Source organism: Alternaria atra (genome assembly GCF_907166805.1).
Source record: "Alternaria atra isolate CS162 genome assembly, contig: 42, whole genome shotgun sequence".
NCBI lineage: Eukaryota > Fungi > Ascomycota > Dothideomycetes > Pleosporales > Pleosporaceae > Alternaria > Alternaria atra.
Window position 1 is genome coordinate 40,794 of NW_025091342.1, and position 17,011 is coordinate 57,804.

The 17,011-nt window shown below is 52.4% G+C and overlaps 5 protein-coding genes across 5 annotated transcripts; 2 read left to right on the plus strand and 3 right to left on the minus strand.

Moving 5' to 3' along the window:
- Positions 1-1,141: 1,141 nt before the first annotated feature.
- On the plus strand, positions 1,142-2,137 carry ALTATR162_LOCUS12118 (uncharacterized protein; the record flags this gene model as incomplete). The annotated part of the gene is made up of 1 exon (XM_043319764.1): positions 1,142-2,137. One exon carries the CDS (start codon positions 1,142-1,144, stop codon positions 2,135-2,137), a length of 996 nt encoding a protein of 331 aa, XP_043175699.1.
- A 377-nt stretch (positions 2,138-2,514) lies between these two features.
- Positions 2,515-4,277, minus strand: ALTATR162_LOCUS12119 (uncharacterized protein; the record flags this gene model as incomplete). The annotated part of the gene is made up of 2 exons (XM_043319765.1): positions 2,515-3,594; positions 3,645-4,277. 2 exons carry the CDS (start codon positions 4,275-4,277, stop codon positions 2,515-2,517), a joined length of 1,713 nt encoding a protein of 570 aa, XP_043175700.1.
- A 2,641-nt stretch (positions 4,278-6,918) lies between these two features.
- Positions 6,919-8,046, minus strand: ALTATR162_LOCUS12120 (uncharacterized protein; the record flags this gene model as incomplete). Its single annotated transcript, XM_043319766.1, has 1 exon — positions 6,919-8,046. The coding sequence occupies one exon, from the start codon at positions 8,044-8,046 to the stop codon at positions 6,919-6,921; it is 1,128 nt and encodes a 375-aa protein (XP_043175701.1).
- A 3,830-nt stretch (positions 8,047-11,876) lies between these two features.
- ALTATR162_LOCUS12121 (uncharacterized protein) lies at positions 11,877-13,475 on the plus strand (the record flags this gene model as incomplete). The annotated part of the gene is made up of 1 exon (XM_043319767.1): positions 11,877-13,475. One exon carries the CDS (start codon positions 11,877-11,879, stop codon positions 13,473-13,475), a length of 1,599 nt encoding a protein of 532 aa, XP_043175702.1.
- Positions 13,476-14,510: 1,035 nt separating this feature from the next.
- On the minus strand, positions 14,511-16,469 carry ALTATR162_LOCUS12122 (uncharacterized protein; the record flags this gene model as incomplete). The annotated part of the gene is made up of 1 exon (XM_043319768.1): positions 14,511-16,469. The coding sequence occupies one exon, from the start codon at positions 16,467-16,469 to the stop codon at positions 14,511-14,513; it is 1,959 nt and encodes a 652-aa protein (XP_043175703.1).
- Between the last annotated feature and the right edge of the window lie 542 nt (positions 16,470-17,011).

Here is a 17,011-nt window from a genome sequence, read left to right on the forward strand (position 1 = left end):
TCCCCCCGTCGCCAGCACACGGATTGCTTCGACGACACACTCAGCACCCGTCACGCCCTGCCCTGCCTCAACAGCAGATCCATCAACCACAAATCGTCGTGCCATCCGTGATCCTCCATGTACATCCGGCCGGAAGACAGGCGGGGCCGCTGCGAAGAATTGCCAAAAATGCAACCCTCAGGCCTGGGACGAAGACGTTGGCAGGTAATGCGAAGAATCCACCTCTTCTTCCATCTTGTTTGTTCAGTTCCTGCTAACCGTGGAGTAGTCTCGCCTGTATAAATCCTGATGCGCGCGTATCAAAGTGGATCCCGCCCGTAAAGTGTACTCATTTGGGAGGATACCGGTCACCGGTCAGTTGAGGTGCAAGCCCATAGTTGGACAAAGATGCAGGGGGCGATGAGAAGGACCCGATTCGTGTACCATCTCGTAGAAGCCAATGACTGTTTGTTGACATCTCGACCAAACATGGATGGGCAGGATACGCATCAACTAGTTATACCAGCTGCCCTGTGACAATTGACACTCACATTGTCTCCATCACCAGCGTAGTCTCCCAATACAATGCCTTTGTGAGATCTAGCGAACTACTCCAGCTGCCCTCGGATGCGCAGAGGCACACTCGACGCTCGAAGAATGTCATGATGCTGCTACGTACGCCCCGTAACGTGGCCGCGAGATGACGCTAACTATATCACCAAGAGCCCTGAGAATGACTTGAGCGACTATGCATTGCGCCGCTGACGAGAGCCACCAGACACTTGCTTCGCAGCAGCGAGTGCTACTGCCCACGCATCTCGACAGAGATGAGGTTAGAGAGAATGCTATCCAGAGCGTCGAGGAGAGCGATCAGTACACGCATGGAAGAAACACAAGCTCCGTTAGAGAGCTTCGCTCAACGTGCGGATCTCCCAGAATCAGTCGTTTCTTCGCGCTGCTGTGTGCGCCCATTATAGGCGTTCTCGAAAGACCAGCCCGACCCCGTGACTTGCCGCGCGTTCCCGCGCACGGACATCTTAGTATGGCAAATTGAGATTTCTCAGAATTGTGAGCAAAGTGCAGCAACACGGCGTCTCTTGAAGCTTTTAAGTTATTTGTAATTGCCTATCGCAATATATTTTTTGGTGTTGTAGCTGTCGCGATGACCCGCCCCGTCGACCAGAACGGCCGCAAACTGGCTCCTACGACACTGCAAGCAGTCCTCAATCGCGTTGAAGTCGGAGTCAACGATACTCAAATATATTACCAGACTGGTGTTAATCCTAAGTGTACGCGTAAAAAGCGACGTAACTTGGAGGCATGGGGTCAGCCGTACGCGCCGACCTGTGTGAAGATCGGACGACCGAGCACGCTTCGAGACATCCACAGGCGCCGCCTGCGCGAGTATCTTGAAGGCAGACCGCACGCATACCTAGAGGAGATAAAGGACTGGTTATACGACGAGTTTGACATACCCGTGAGCATCAAGTTGGTGTATCGCGAGCTCAAGAAGATGAAATGGAGCCGCAAAGTTGCGACCAAAAGAGCGAGCGAGCAGTCTGACGCGTTGCGCAGAGTTTTCAGAGCAAGGGTGCAGTTGAACTACACCGCTGAGCAGATTGTCGCGATTGATGAGAGTGCTTGCAATGAGCGTACTGGCGATCGCAAGTATGGTTGGAGTCCTGTTGGTCGCTCTGTTGAACTGGAGTACTCCATGAAACGGTCAGAGCGATGGAGTCTGCTGCCGGCAATGACAGTGGATGGTTACCTTGCGCACCGCGTCTTTCAAGGCGCTATTACTGCTGAAATCATGGAGGAGTTCTTGCAAAAAGATGTGCTGCCGCTCTTGCAACCTGGGTATCACGTACTGTTGATGGACAACGCGTCCATCCACCGCTCTCCGACAATTATCCAGCTTTGCAGAGACTTTGGCATACATCTAGAGTACCTGCCGCCATACTCTCCTGACTACAACCCCACCGAGCGGAGCTTTAAGGTGTTAAAAAGTTGGATTAAAAGACACCTTGATGAGCAGGCTGAGTGGAACAACTTTAGTTACTTTCTAGAGTACGCTGTACAGAGCGCGTGTTACAAGACTGACTGTAGAGAGTGGTACAAGAAGTGCGGGTTGCCTGATGTTAATGATTATGATGTCTAAGATTAGCAAGTAAGTTTAATTTAACAACAACTGCAAGTATTGCGCAACCTACAATTATAATCTAAAAAATCTAAAACTTTGCAGCAATAACTTAGACATGTAGAAGAAACTCTATACAAATATTATAGCACCTTACCCCTATGTAGTGTTAAGCGATAAGTTAAGAGATGCGGTGTTGAAAAGTGCTAATACAATTTGACGAATTTAGTTATCTAGATTAATACTAGAAGTGTTGCATATGCTGCAAAAGCGATTTATTAATTCTAAAAAATTTAGGGAAGCTCCTGAGCATGCCTACTAACGTTGTACTTGCATCTTAACCCTTCTCGCCACTTTCTAGTTGTGTGGGCGAGTTTAGTGACTGTGGTGTTAAGACGTCAGTTTCCACTAACTTCCCCCAACACCTCTCGCTCCGGTGTCTCGTCAGCCTCTGCGTTCCTATAAAGCTTCTGTATTGCATCTAAGTTTCTCTGTGTTAAGCCGCCGTAGTCCATCCTCCAATCATGTGCCTTTCTTCTAAGATGCGACAGCATTGATGGAGGTTGGTTAAAGTACTCCACCCACGCCTCGAGTGTCATACCTGTCTGCCTGTCCATAAGCATGTTTATGTCGTAGTGTCCCTTCTCAAAGACCTCCCTCTTGACCTTTGTAATGTCCGCCTGAAGCTGTGGCATTGCGTAACACCAGTATTTGAAGAAGTTATATGTGTGTTGGTGTAGCTCAACTTGCGGGCAGGTGATATCATCCCACTTCTTGTACTTGGAGTACTCCCCATACTCTGCCGATTGGTGTTGACACTGCTGAGGTGCTCTCATTTGAGCGAGATGACCAGCGAGGATAGCTTTTGTGAGACCTTCGATGCTAGAGTTTGAAGAAGTTGGTGACACCTTCCGCCGCCGGCGCCTCTTCTCGCTTTCAGAACGGTCTTTTGCCATCATGAGAGAGAGGTGAATCTCATCAGATGGCTCTTGAATCGTGCACTCTTCTCGGGCCACAGCGGTCGCCCAGGTCGCGATGGTGTTGCCATTGACCTTGTAGTGCTCTTCCGGGCGATCGATTTGGCGACCAGGTAGAGGACGCCGCCAGCAAGTATTAGTGTTATTGCTGCATCCTTCTTCGTTGCATCTCCAATAGTCTTTGATGCCGATTGCAACGCCACTTGCACACCTTTCAGCAGTAACGACAGCAGCGAGTCCATCCTCTTGTATAGCCGTAACGATGCCAGGTCGCGAGCGAGCAACACCACCACTACGAGCCAGCTGCGATGCTGGCTGTAATGCCGGCAGCTCGTCCCTCAACACCAAATCAAAGTCGCACGTCATTAGCTGAGCGCTCTCCTTGTTCATTTCTACAACCTCGTCCTCAAAGTCCAACCAGTTACCGACAGTAAATCCCTCACCAGCTACACGTCGACTACGCTGCAGCGCAATAGTACACCTATCGGCTTTGGCTTGCGGCTGCCGCTAGTATAGTACAGCGTCGCTGTTAAGCTCTCAATTTTGCTAACGCGTGGCTTCTGCGACTCTATTACACTATCCGCCCATCGCCACACCTTATCCTCGCTGACTGTGTACATAGGTTTATTACGCCTAGAGTCAGAAGCTGAAGCTATCGCATTCTTCTCTACTGACCCCCAGAACGCGCGGTATCGAAAGTGCAGGTGTGGCTCCTCGTCAACTTCTTCATTCTGTGACTCCAGGCGCTGCCGCTGACTCGATTGAGCCGCTGAGGCAGCGACAGCAACACCTGGTGAGTCTCCAGCACCGCCAGCAGCTCGCTCGCTAACTCCCTCATCTTCTTCAGCAGTAGCAGCTCGCAAAGCAAACTCTACGGGTCTATCCTCATCGTCCGCCGTCGTGTCAAATACCTCCTCGTCTTCATCCTCCCCAAGTATATCAGCGGTGTCAGTGGTGAGCTGGCTTGGCGCCTCAGGTTCGAAAACTGGGCTCGGAATATCGTGATTACGCTGCGGAGTCGGTACTCGCGAGCGGTTTAGGCGCCTGACCGTTGACGGAGGTGTGGGAGGTGCAGGATTGATACCTTGCTCGAAGATTTGGGATGGTTTACGCTGACGTTTGGCAGGTTTGCTGCTCTCACTACTCGCCGGAGGTACATTCTTCCGCTTGCTGTTACGAGCCATTGAAAACTACAACACCAGAAAACTATCACGAGACGCAGATTTGAGCTATCTAAGCTTCTTCACAGGTGCAGAATGTGGTAGGATACTGTTTGTACTACAAAACGCTAACAAACCAGATCTAGCGTCATCTCGTCACCAAACAACACTAAGTCACGTGGTCGGGCCGGTCTTTCGAGAACAACCCATATCCCCTTCGGAGCAGGGCGAGCAAGAAATCAACGAACTCTTCAGCACGACGCCGAGGCAAAGCGAAAATGTTCTCAGCCTTGCCGAGCAGTCTTTGGTGACTGGTACTAGCACTTGGCTTACGCTGCGAGAGCAAGGCCAGCGTATGGATACTGTGGAATCAGACATGATTCGAGTTGCACGAGCCAGCAAAGTATCGGCAGAGAAGATTGAAGAGCTGCGAAGGGCCAAGAAGAAGAATCCACCCTGCAATCCGTTGACCGCTCGTGGCCTCGATTGCCGAGAGAACACCGATATCCTATCAGCCTGCCCCCTTAACGCAAAAACACTTGTCCCAGGATGACGTGCGGGGGATGATCAAGCAAATTGCCGTGATCCAGGTTTTCGCATCGAGTGGCACCATCAGTTTTTGAAGCTTGAGTCTGACGATGAGAACAGATGGCACGACCAAGCCATCGAAACCAAATTCGCGAGGGCACGCACGATAGTGTTGGACACGGGAAAGCTCGCGGCCGCATTTAGCGCGGAGAATAATCAGTATTGTACATGGTACGCATACCCATGGGAGAAGAGAAGGTCAATCGGGTGGAGAGCAAGCTTGCAATAGGCGATGAAAGGCTATGTCATGTGTACTCGATCTGCTATACAGGTGAGTTGCATAGTCCCCAGCCACGAGTTGGTATCAAGCGCTCTTCCCAGCTTCTCTTGTTCCTGCCTCCGTTTTCCAAAGGTTACACGTGGGCACAAGTTTGAGATCGCTGAATCCCATCATTCACATGCTTACTCGATGCGTGTGCCTTAGCCTCGAGCGGGCGAAAAGGATGACAGAACATGATGACATTACGGCTTACGACTTCAGCTGCTATAAGATGACGTGCTTCACCCTATGCTATGCACAGGATTCATACTATGGATCACTCTCCCCTCTTGTTCCGGCTGCCGCGTGAGCTGCGCGACGAGATTTACAGACATGCGTTGTACCATGCCGGGGGGCTGCTTTACACCGTGGGCAAAAACGGTGTAGGGAGGCTTTGCAGAAAGGCGAGGAACGCCTCGAGCCGCAAGAGCGTTCTCACAAGACTTTACGACCGCTCACGTCGCGTCGCAAAGGCGCAGACCCAACGCCATGGGAGCGACTACAACCAGCTAAAGCATGTGTGCAGGCGGCTCCGTGATGAGTCGTCCGCACTGAGCCCTCACGGCAACGTGGTATTTACGGAGGGTTCTTCGACGATGAATGCGTTCGAGCAGTGCCTGATCCTTCTCCAGCAGCTTCCAAGGGTCCGATCAGTTGCAATCAAGTGCTGCGCAGCATCCTTTGCGAGCGAGTCGTGCCAGGGCAAACTCTTCGAGGCTATCCAAAAGTGTGCGGCTCACGCTGGTGTCTCCGTTAGGGTCCACATCCCGCACTGGTCTCTCGCAGACCCGGACTTCGTCCTCCGTGGACTTTTCTACCTATACTCGCTTCGGAACGATGCAACACTTGTGTCTCGCCTTGCTAGAGTCTCCCCTGTGACGTATCTATCAAACTCTGCCTCGGAGATACTGACAGTGGACCGGCCGATACCGAGGAATGTTCGGTTCTACCCATGGGACGATGCGTTTGATCCGCAGCTGTTCGAGCAGATTTGTCAAAAGAAGCCCCTTCTAGAGCACCCCCTAACCCAGGCAGCTATCGGGAACGTGGGAAGCCTTGCCCGAGCCTGGATCGAAAATGGGTTGTAGGGACGATGGTGCCATCTTTCCGCAGTGAAGCGATGCTCTCGGCCGACGTCGGCACCATGGTGTCGTGGCTGGGTGTGCAGGAACGGGCGGGGGTCTAGCGGATCACGCGTTGATGACTAGTGTAGCAGTTTGCGTTACTATCGTATGTTGGGAAGAGTGCATTCTCGTCCTTGCGTTATTGGATCCACGACCCGGAAGCTTCTAGAGCGTTCAGCACCGTGCAGCCCTCACCTCTTGCTCCTCGAAGTGCCTGCGCATGTTGGGTACATGATCGTCGATTGGGTTTTGGTACTGGAAGCTGACCGCGTGGCCATCTGCAAGAGCTGCGAGTAGTGGGTCGGGACAGCGAAGTCACCAAGGTCGATCCCTATCGTGGGCTGTCCGAGTTTAGCTTCCTTGTTCGGATACCTAGATACAAACCAGCGCAGGCCGCTGTGCCACTGACAAGCGACTGGAGAAGGTGACGATGACAGCCAGCGCCTACTCACTCGTTAGGTAATGAGTCGGATGCGTCAATTCGCATGTACGGGCAGGGAACGTGCTATTTTGTCAAGCAAAAACTCAGGTCGCATACAAAACCGACGACTCTAATTAGGTACCGTGGATACGAGACTGAGGTAACGATCTACTATGGTACGCTATGCAATACTGCTAGTCCAAGGAACAGGAGGGTATCAAGTGTCGAAGCCTTCCTTCTACCAGACACATTCACACGGATATACACATCCCCTTACATAGCTAGTCCATCCTCACCCCACTCATCCTCCCACCTCCGTTTCCTCACCTTCCTATCCCCCACACTCCTCCTCTTCCCCGCACTTTGCGGTGGCTTGGAAGAGGCGTGAACTCGTTTCCGGGATCGAGAACCGCTGCGATCATCTGCAGCAGCTACAGTCGGCTCTTGCAGGTGTAGATTTTGATCCTTGATCAGCACCCAACGGCTGCAAAGTGCGCTCAGTGGCCATGTCTTCCACTTCTCTCTGTCATCTTTGATAGCTTTCCACGAAATACCGTCGATTCTTCTGCATTTGCTAATATATACATCGTCTTCGTGATTGAAGTCGTATTTCCTAGGGCGGCCCTTTTTGCCCCCGACACGCGTGCTGCTTCGGCGGGGTCTAGTCGGTGAACATTGGCGCCGTTCGGCGGGCAGAGGCGGGAAAAACCATTTTGGGTCCGTCGCGGGTGCCACCTTGTCATTGGTTGTCATGGGAGTGATCGGCACAGGAGCAGCGTTTGCGAAGGTTGTCGGGGTGTTTGGTATGTTCAGACCGGCTGTGAATTGGTGAACAGCTTGATTGATTGTCTGCAATAATTTTGCGTAGAAAGCAGGTGGCGCCTCTTGTCTCACAGGAGTTTGTGGCAGCTGGATATTCGGTGTTTGCGGAATGCCTAATTGCGGTATGGATGTTACTGGGACGTTCGACTGAGGTGACGTAGGTTGCTGCGTATTGATCAATATGGTTTCGGCCTGTCGTTTGCTCATGTCTTGCTGAGGCGGTCTAGTAGTCTTGGACTTCACCAGCTGCGTGGGGGCCAGTTCGTCTTCCGAATCTTCTTCGTCTACTTCCTCTTCGCTCCTTACTGCTACTCCTAGCGAATCCAGTGACCTCTTCTCTTTCCCTTTACTCTTACGCTGTAGTCTTCGTAGATGCCCTCTATCCACCACCACCCTATTTGTTTTCATGTCGATTTCGTCGCTCTGGGATTCGTGTATGTTGCCAAATTTCTCGAATATAGACTCGAATTGGCTCTTGAGCCTTTGTTGGTTTTTTTGCTTCTCTCCAACGTAGTCAAGATTCTCTCCGTCAGCTCTAACTGATTGGTGGATGCGCATGCGCTTTGCCGGCGGTTCCATCGTCCGCAAAAGTGCCTGTGGGCTGTTTGACGGAGGTCGGTTGAGGGTGAGGGTGTTGGCGGTTGGCCGAGAGTTGCGACAACAGCGCTAGCTCAACGTGAAAGCTGACGGCTGACATGACTTCCTCCTGTCGTGGTGCGGCTTACCGGCATGGGACCGTGCGCCCAAAAGTAAGGTCGACCCGCCTTTGCTGGTACCGCCTCCGCATCATAGTAATGACCCTCTACACCCTACAAGCGGGTCAGACGCAAGACGTAAGCGTAATGAACACGGAAGAACTTACCCTGGATGCGAAGTGCAGCGCGCACTGCAGCAATGCGGCACGGTATCTGATGGCAATGATAACGACGACAACAAGAGTGATGACATTCGTAGGGCTGGCATGATGTCCCTCCGTGTGCGAGCAGCGCAGAGTGCACTCTTCTCGTCAACTCGCGCTTGGTCTGGGCCGTCTCCCCAGCGTAGTGAAAACTACTCATTTGTCGCGCGTGACAATGAATCTGCAGCTGCGCACTCCGCTCCACGGCACAGACACTCGTCCTTTGGGTGTACAAACCAACGATGCGCATGCGTTGCATGAGGCTCGTCGTCAGATGGCGTAAGATGTTGCCGCGGCCGTGGAGATGCCGGCGCGTACCCACAGAGCCCGAGCTGATGCGAGGTTTGATCGTCCGCTAGCCACGCTCACAAGCACTGAGAGGGTACAAACACGTTGAGCGCAAGGTACATCGAAAGCAGGTCTCGCAGATATGCATTAATAATCTATCCGTAACTTCGCCTTGAACCTCTACCTACCTCCTACTGTGCCGTCTCCGGTGATGCTTGGGGCTGTTGAGCCTGCAAGTCGTCAGGCGTTTCCTGCAAATACAGTGCCCCGCCAAGGTTACTCGTCTCTGAATATTGCGGATACGTCCCTCAAGATCCCCAAAACCTCCTGCTCCGACATTCTGTGGCTGCGCAATGGTACGGGCGGTCATGAGTGGCAATGTTTTGCTGCGGGCCATCTCGTCCTGAAGAAGTGCCAATATATATGGTGTTTGCCTCTCCATTGTAGAACATGCGATACGCAGTCTCTTCCTGCAGGGTAACCTTCGTCCTACAGAACCCTTCGTGAAGCTTTCGATTTCATCCAAGAGCCTTTTTCAGACTCTCTGTGCTTGTCTTCTTCTGCCGGGAGATGTCGCTCTTGGTGTAGCGTCTCCGCCAAGCGCTCGGGGCTTCTCAAAGCCCCGACTGCAGACCCTGACGTTCCTCACCATCGTCACCTCTCTCCCCTGTTGCCATTGCACCGTCGCAACCCACGACCGACCAACGATACTGCCGTGGCCGCCGTGGCCGCCGTCGCGTCACCTTCAGCTACCCTCCCTACAAACCGCTACACATTTGGCGCTGCGGCGCGCACGTCATCGTCGACTGAAGCGCACAAATGGCGACCTGCATCATCGGAGTGATGCTCAGTCGGCAACGGATCGTGTGATCGCGACAGGGCCAGCTGCTGCGACCACGAAGCCCAACGTACAAAGCGTCGCAAACGACTGCAAGAGACGACCCTGTAGGCGTATCCGCCCTCGACGTAACGCGTGCGGAAGACGCTCAGGGCCCCAACGTCCTCTATCTCGCCCACTATATGGTCCTCTTTGTGTCAAGAAGACAGCATGCCTGGGTCGACCGGCAGTTCCACAAACGAGCTCACAGTTGCGCATGCATGCTCCAACCTGGTTCACGGCAATGCGGCGGTCTCGCTCGATGTATACGGATAGCCACAACAGCTCGGATCATGGGCGGGTATCGCGTAGTTGACGCCAGCCCCCACCAGCATCTCTGCCCCGCCCCACGATGGGTCCGCAACAGGCAGGCCGTTTGTATTTGGCATTGTCGGAAATGCCATGCTGCCCATCGAGGGCTCCCACGATGCGCTGTATGGCCCCAGAAACAGCGATGGAGTCATCACACTCGGCCAGAGAACGTTGCTTCCTGCTACCTGGTAGTGGATTGCATGGTTGTCATACTGGTCTTGCCACAGTGTCGGCTGCATTGGTAGAAGGGTCGGCTGCGATGCCGCGAACGCACCGGGCGCTGTTGACTGCACAGAAGCGTCCGTATCGATGGGGCACGAGGTCGTGTCCCAAGCTTGGTTCTTGTTCGCAGCCGCCGCGAGCGGGCAGCCGCCACAGCTGTATACGTCTTCAGAGATCGTCCTTAGCGCCTCTTCCGAGCTGGTGTCTCCTTTTTTCATCGTCAACTTTTTGGGGGAAAACTTGTATTCGGGATACGCTTCGTGGTGGTTGCGGCGCTCGATCATCGCGTACGCTTCGTACGCCTGGCGCACTTTCTGGGACTCTCTGCGCCAGCTGTCAGCTACAATAGCCGAGAGCTCCTGTTGTTTAGACCGAGAGGACCGCGCCTTTGCCTCTGGGATGTATGCTGAGCGATAGAGCATGAACGAGTTGAGAGGTCTTGCAATGTATCCGTGTCGCTGCTCCGTCTCTCTCCACCGGACGTCTGCTGGCCGGTTGACCCACTCTTGAGTGCGCTTTGCCGCTGCGTGAATCACATCATCCGAGTAATCGCTCAAGGGCCGGTTCGCGCTTAAGCACACGAGGGGTCTGCTCTTTCTGCCTTTGGCGGTGTTGGCGGCCGGTGGTCGGCTGGTTTGCACGACTGCCGCTTGTCCTCGATGGTCGCACGTCCGCACGACGCATGATGGGCCTCGCATGACTCCTTTGCGTGTTTGTGCGTCTCGTCCCTTGTCTGTACTACACCGATGGCCGTTTGCTACAGCTGGCATCTGCCGGGCCCGGCTGGGTATTCGTAGTCGGGGACGACGATCTGCGCGCTGTCGGCTGTACGTTCGTTCCAAATCGCGTGTTGCTGCCTATCGACAAGGTGATTTACGGTTCGGTCAGCACTTTGCCCTTACGACTGCTCTGGAGTGATGCGAGCCGACGTGAAGCATGGCGAGCTCTACACTCGAAGAGCGGCAAGGATGTCGTAAGCGGTTTCGTTGTAAGGGGGTTCGTTGTAAGCATTTTCACGGTAAGTGTCCTCACGGTAAGCATTTTCACCGCAAGCGGTTTCACTACCTGCAGCGAAGCAAAGAGGCGACTTCACTCTATTACCATGGCGTAAACAGGATGACTGGTGCACTGACGGCACGATGGCTTCCAACTGGGTACGTGATGTCGCTCATCCACGCCTCTGCACTGCGGTAAGCCAGCGCTCCCAATGTCTTTTATAAGCGGGGTGAAAATGACCGTGATGGCGGTGATGGCTGGAATCATGGATGAAGTGGGGTGAGATCGTTTCGATGTTGTTGGGCCAACGGCAGCTCAGAGCACTTGCCGAGACGCCAACAGCAGAGCGTCGCCTGTCACCTCCCATCCCGTCGCCCACCAACTAAACACTCATCCGACTCTGAAACCACGCATCCTCTTCTCATCTAGAAACACTCCTTTTCTGTGCTAACTCAGACCAACCAACTCCTACTGTCTATAAATCATCGCCCAGATACACGAAGCTCTTCGGCAGCTTTGAGCCGACACGTCACGCACGCACGCACGCACACACCCTATCGATCTTACCTCCATCACAAGCGACGAGCTCATGCACTTCCGACACCCGCGATCTACCCGCAGCCCTTTGAATGCGAAAACGATCACAGACTGCTCTCAAACAACAAGTCGAATGGGCAGTCCATTCATAGCGCTTCACATGCTCGTCCAAACAAGAAACCGACACATTCAGCCCAGTAGAAGACAATCGAAGCAGATACAATGAACTATACCCCCACAAAAGGGCACTCGTCCTGGCTTCCAACCGAGATTTGGGTCATGGTGTTCCAGTACCTAGATTTACGAGACATGAAGCAGTTCCGGCTTGCAGACCGTGAATGCAGAGACATCGCCACGCCTCTTTGCTTCGAAACAGTCACCTTCGATATCAGCGAGGCCAGTATTGGGAACTTGGTCAACGTCGCTTCAACCGAATACTTAGCCAGGCATGCACGAACCTTGATTCTTCAGAGGCGAAGGAGAATGCGACAGTTCTCCGATTATGACAACTGGGAGCGAGCTATTAGCCTGCCAGATGATCCCAATATCACTTTGTCCCCGTTTAACGATGGTGATGACGAAGAGGATACGCATTACGATATCATGTCATATCACGACTGGTCACAATGCACAGACGCCGAAAGGAGAAGCCTCTACCATCGATACGAGACGGATCGCGTGGCAGCAAATGACAATGTGCAATCCTTATCAAGAACATTATGTTTTCGTAGGGTGGGCTGCACTTACAGCGAGCAGGTCCAGTCTGTAATTGGGTCATCGCCGATGGGAGAGGAGTGCATCATCAGGAGACTGGATGAGACTTTGGCAAAATTCACACAACTCACTTCGTTCAAGCACAGGCCTACAATTCTTTTAAGAGATCGCTGGGTTACTCACTGGCAGAGACTACGCTTCGATCCCTTCGATTTCTACTCCGACAGCTACGAAGAAGACTGCCAAGAGGATGACGATATGGAGGCCTTGCACTTGTCATGTGCACTCAGGGCTATAGGATGGGCAAAGCAATATCTCACCAAACTCAACTCCATGGTGTTCCATGTCGAAGGTCCAGCGTTCTGGGGCCCACGCCGCCTGCGACGCCTCTGGCAGGGTGAAGGACACGGCGAAGTCAGAAGATTACGGCAGCTATACGAGGATGCTATGCAAGCAGAAGAGCACATGGAACCGATACCACAGGATCTGACCAGAGATGACGAATACGTCAGACAACTGGTCATCATGGAAAACGCTCTGGGAGAGCTCACTCACCTTGATTGCTCGATCTGTGAAGATGAGGATGACGGAGGCCTTTTCATGGCAGCAAGATTTTTCTTCGAATTTCTCTGCTGTGGCCAGAACCTGAAAAGAGTGCGCCTGACTTTTGGTTGGCTGGTGGATGGCCTTCTCCAATCTGATCACTGGCGTCACACGAATGGGGATGGCCCTAAAGAATTGCTTACCTTGCTGACTAACTGTAAGCCGTGGCCGAAGATTGAGGAACTCAAGCTCGAGATCGCAACGGATGAAACCACCCTGCTACGTTTCCTACAGTCGCTCAGCCTCACGCTACACCATCTTACGCTTTCGACTGTCACACTAGCACCCTCGCAGGGAACTTGGGACTCTGCTCTTCCGGCGATTGCAACAAGTCTCACGAACCTAAGAAGGTTGAATTTGGCAATGCTGTGTGACTTCCCGCAACATGGGCAGCAACGACTTCTCTTCAATCCGGAGGCGGAGACATGGGCTGGCAAAAGTGCTTGTTACAACGATTACAAGGAACGCGTGATTGGCCATCTTTTACATGCTAAGAAACTGCACCAACTCGAGCCCGAATTATTCATGGAAGAGCATATGCAAAGCCATAAGCACGCTTAGGTTGAGAAGAAGCACTTTCAAGGAATGTCGTACAAGACATGCATTCATCATAGGCTGGAAAGGCTTGTCAAGTTCCTTGCCTATTTTGTGCACAATCGCCGGCGCGCCATGATTGATGAACATGTCTATTTCCTACAATCGAACCACCGACAATGCTATTCCAATCCGAGCTTACTGGACTTCAGCTCGAGCATGGGTGGCAACTAAGCTTAGCCTCTGATTAGCCAATGGCTACTGGTTGATGACCGGTGGCTACATCTATAATAGTCGGCAATTATGAAAACACTGGCAGTCCGTAGCTTCCGATCTGGGCTGATTCGAGAACATTTCTTAGCAACATAATCTTGTATTCTCATGCATCGACAGATATCATTTCAATACATCACCGTTTCTGGTGCCCTCCAAAGCGCTGGCTCCTGAACTCCGTTCCTCCTCCCCACTTTACCCTTCGGCATTGAAGGACCCCTCATCTACTTTCCTCATGCACACGTACCGGCATGGGCCGGGCCGGCTTGCCTGTCATGATGGCTACAGAGCCATGATTTCGATCAGTGGTGAGTCCTACCCCACTGTCGCTGCAAAGTAGGCAGAATCAAAGCGGGATGCGACAAGGCTGTTCTAGCCGTGAGTAGTGGTACAAAGTCTAGGTACATAGTGCAGCGATGTAGTGATGGGAGAATGAAGCGTGAGAGAAGTCCTGCGACACATCAGCACACTACGGTGCAAAACAACTGTCGTCGGCATCCGTGTGGGAAGTGTAGACCAAGCGAAGAAATCCCCATATCATGACGTTGCCGACTCGCGTGCGTGTCGCTCGTCGGACAGACAGATAAGTCCGTGTGTGTTGAAAAAGGCTACGTTGTCTACAGTGGCGTTACTTTAGGCTAGCATGTATTCCCAGGCTCGCTTGTTATAGATAAAACTTCCTAAGCACTGTCGTAGTTGGCAGCAACGTGTTTTACAAGAGGACAGCTTATGTTTACCCCACTCATAGACATGCGGTATTTTGTTTCACTTTGTCGTCTAACACTGTGCTTACTCCTCGGTTCGATGCACGTCTAACTTCTTGATGCACTCCGTCAGCAGATCGCCTGCCTCCTGCAGCAACTCCCGTCTGGTTTGCTTGAACATGTCTCTCATGATGATCAGCAGCCCCAAGCAAGCATTGCGATTCGGAGTCTCGCTTAAGTCTTCAGGTGTTCTTACACCGCCCATGCGATTGAGATACAGTACCATATCCTTGACCTTATCTTCATAGCTTGGGAGTGAATACCGCTCCTTGACCGGTCCATCCAGCGCAAAGCCGTACGACCAGACAATCAGCGTGGCAAAGTACAGCACCCATGGTCGATTGAGAAGGTAATCGTCGCGCGCGGAGTAGGAGAGAACGGCGCTGGATGGGGCATTTGCGTTCGGACTGTCATCCCCTGCGACCATAACACCGCGAAGAAAGCGGAGGGCATGAAATGTGGCGTGTCGGGCTCGGGCAGCGGGAGCCCATACCTCCTTCATCCGGCGTTGTGCGTCGTTGTAATCTCGCAGAGTTATCGATCTCCCAGGTAGTCTCGTGGCACCAGCATAAATCTGGCAATCGGCGATATCAACGTGCATGGCCATATATGCCAGGTGGTAGAGGACAGTCCGGGATTCGAAGACGTTGTCATCGTCAGTACTATCCGAGGACCCGTATGGATTCGAAGCAGGGCGGTTCTCCGGTCGGTTCAGTGCACTGTCGAAGTCGCGCTTCCAGAAATCAAAGGCAAGGAACAGTTGTTCTCGCCATTCGTTGCGCATCCTTGCTGCTGTGTTAGGAAACGGTGTGAGGAGCAGGCTTTCTTGTTCTGCTCCGAATGGAACAGCAAGTAAGTCTGCCATGAGTACTATTCGTCCAAACGAGCTGATCTGTATTGGCTCCCGACGCATCATCTTTCGGAGACCTTCAACAAACAATGCTGGCTTAGTGTTATTTAAAGGCTGAGTTCGGTTTACCCAGGAATCATACGGGGCGGCCCATAAGTCCTCCGCACAAGGAAGGCAAAGTTTGATCTCCAGGCTTCTAACGTTGGCGCTAGAGCCAAGTTGTACAGTGTCGATACGGTCCATCAAAACAGCCGCGAACACCAATCTCCTAGTAGCCTCAGCCTTGACCCAGGTTCTCCAGGACTCGTTACTAGTAACACTCTCTGGGACCAAATGTTCTTCAAAGAAACCTAAGCGCCTCATCCGATCTAGTATCTTGCCGCTGTAGTCGCGTGCACGATCGTATAGCCGACGCGTCGAGTATCTCTTCTCAAAGATCTCGAGAAGAAATAGCCCTTGGAGAGCGCAGAGCTGGCCATCCAGACTAGTGTCAGCCTCCTTAAGAAGTTCATAGCGCATTTCCCAAGCCAACAAGTTAGCCAGCTCCTGACTAGAATCCGTTCCCAAACAGCACGCTCCAAGACACATGATGACGACCAACAGGAGCTTGGGGCAGGTGCTCGCATTGAAAGTTGGCTTGTGGAGGATGGGCAGTTGTGGGTGGACGTGGTCCCAGTACGAGCTGACGTAAGTTTGCATCATATGCAGACTCAAGACCTGCTGGCCTTCAGGCATGTCGCACCCGATGATGATATCTTTTTTGTGGCTTGCTTTTACGTCGTTGACGTCTCTTAAGAGGTAGTTAATGTACCCGAGGAGCTTATCGCGAGCGTATTCCGAAAACGTGGAACCTAGATGGATAGAATGTAGTCGAGGCTCAACAATTCCGAGGGACGCACTTGTTGTAGGACCGTTGAAAGGTCCGGTAGTGGATGTACATGGATAGCAATGCGATGCTTCGACTTTTGTTCGGGTTGGCATAATTGTGCCATTCTCTAAACCGGTCAAGAAAAGCAAGGTAGCGGACGACTGTAATAGAGTATCAGGATTGGGCATTGTGGTGTCGTCGTTGCAGTAGATCTGCCCACTACGGCCAGAGGCCGGCTCGGTATGATTGGACAATTTTTCTTGCATTTTGGCATCGCTATTTGGGTTATCGCCCACCCGAGGTTGACGTTCCTGAAGTGCTTGACCGGGTTCTTGTCGCGAATCTAGACTAGGATGTTAGCAGCTGGTGGTTGATAGCAAGACCTATGCACGTAGCTGGGTTTTGTTCCACATGAAACTTGCTTCGTGTTCAGCGACTTGCCTTTTCTGCGCTTCCTTGATACAATCGGGGGATTCGTGCACTCGAGACCCTTTTCAATGCATCTCTTGCATCTGTCCTTGTCTTCTCGGACACATCTTCTCTTGATTTTCTTACACCCATGATTCGAGTGAGTAATACGACAAATGAGGTTTGCTGGTGGTACGTACCCACTGCATGCTCCTCGGTTCTTGTTAAACTTATGATTGAATACGTTTCTATTAAAGAATTTATTCATTTTCTGCCGTATCGTTGTGCTCGAAGCATGTAGAGTAGCGCCTCCTTCACCTATTTGTTAGAGAAATCTAAGCGCAGACTGCCTATACAAGCGCTCTTCGTTGCGAGTCAGCAAGACAACCCTGTCTCCTTT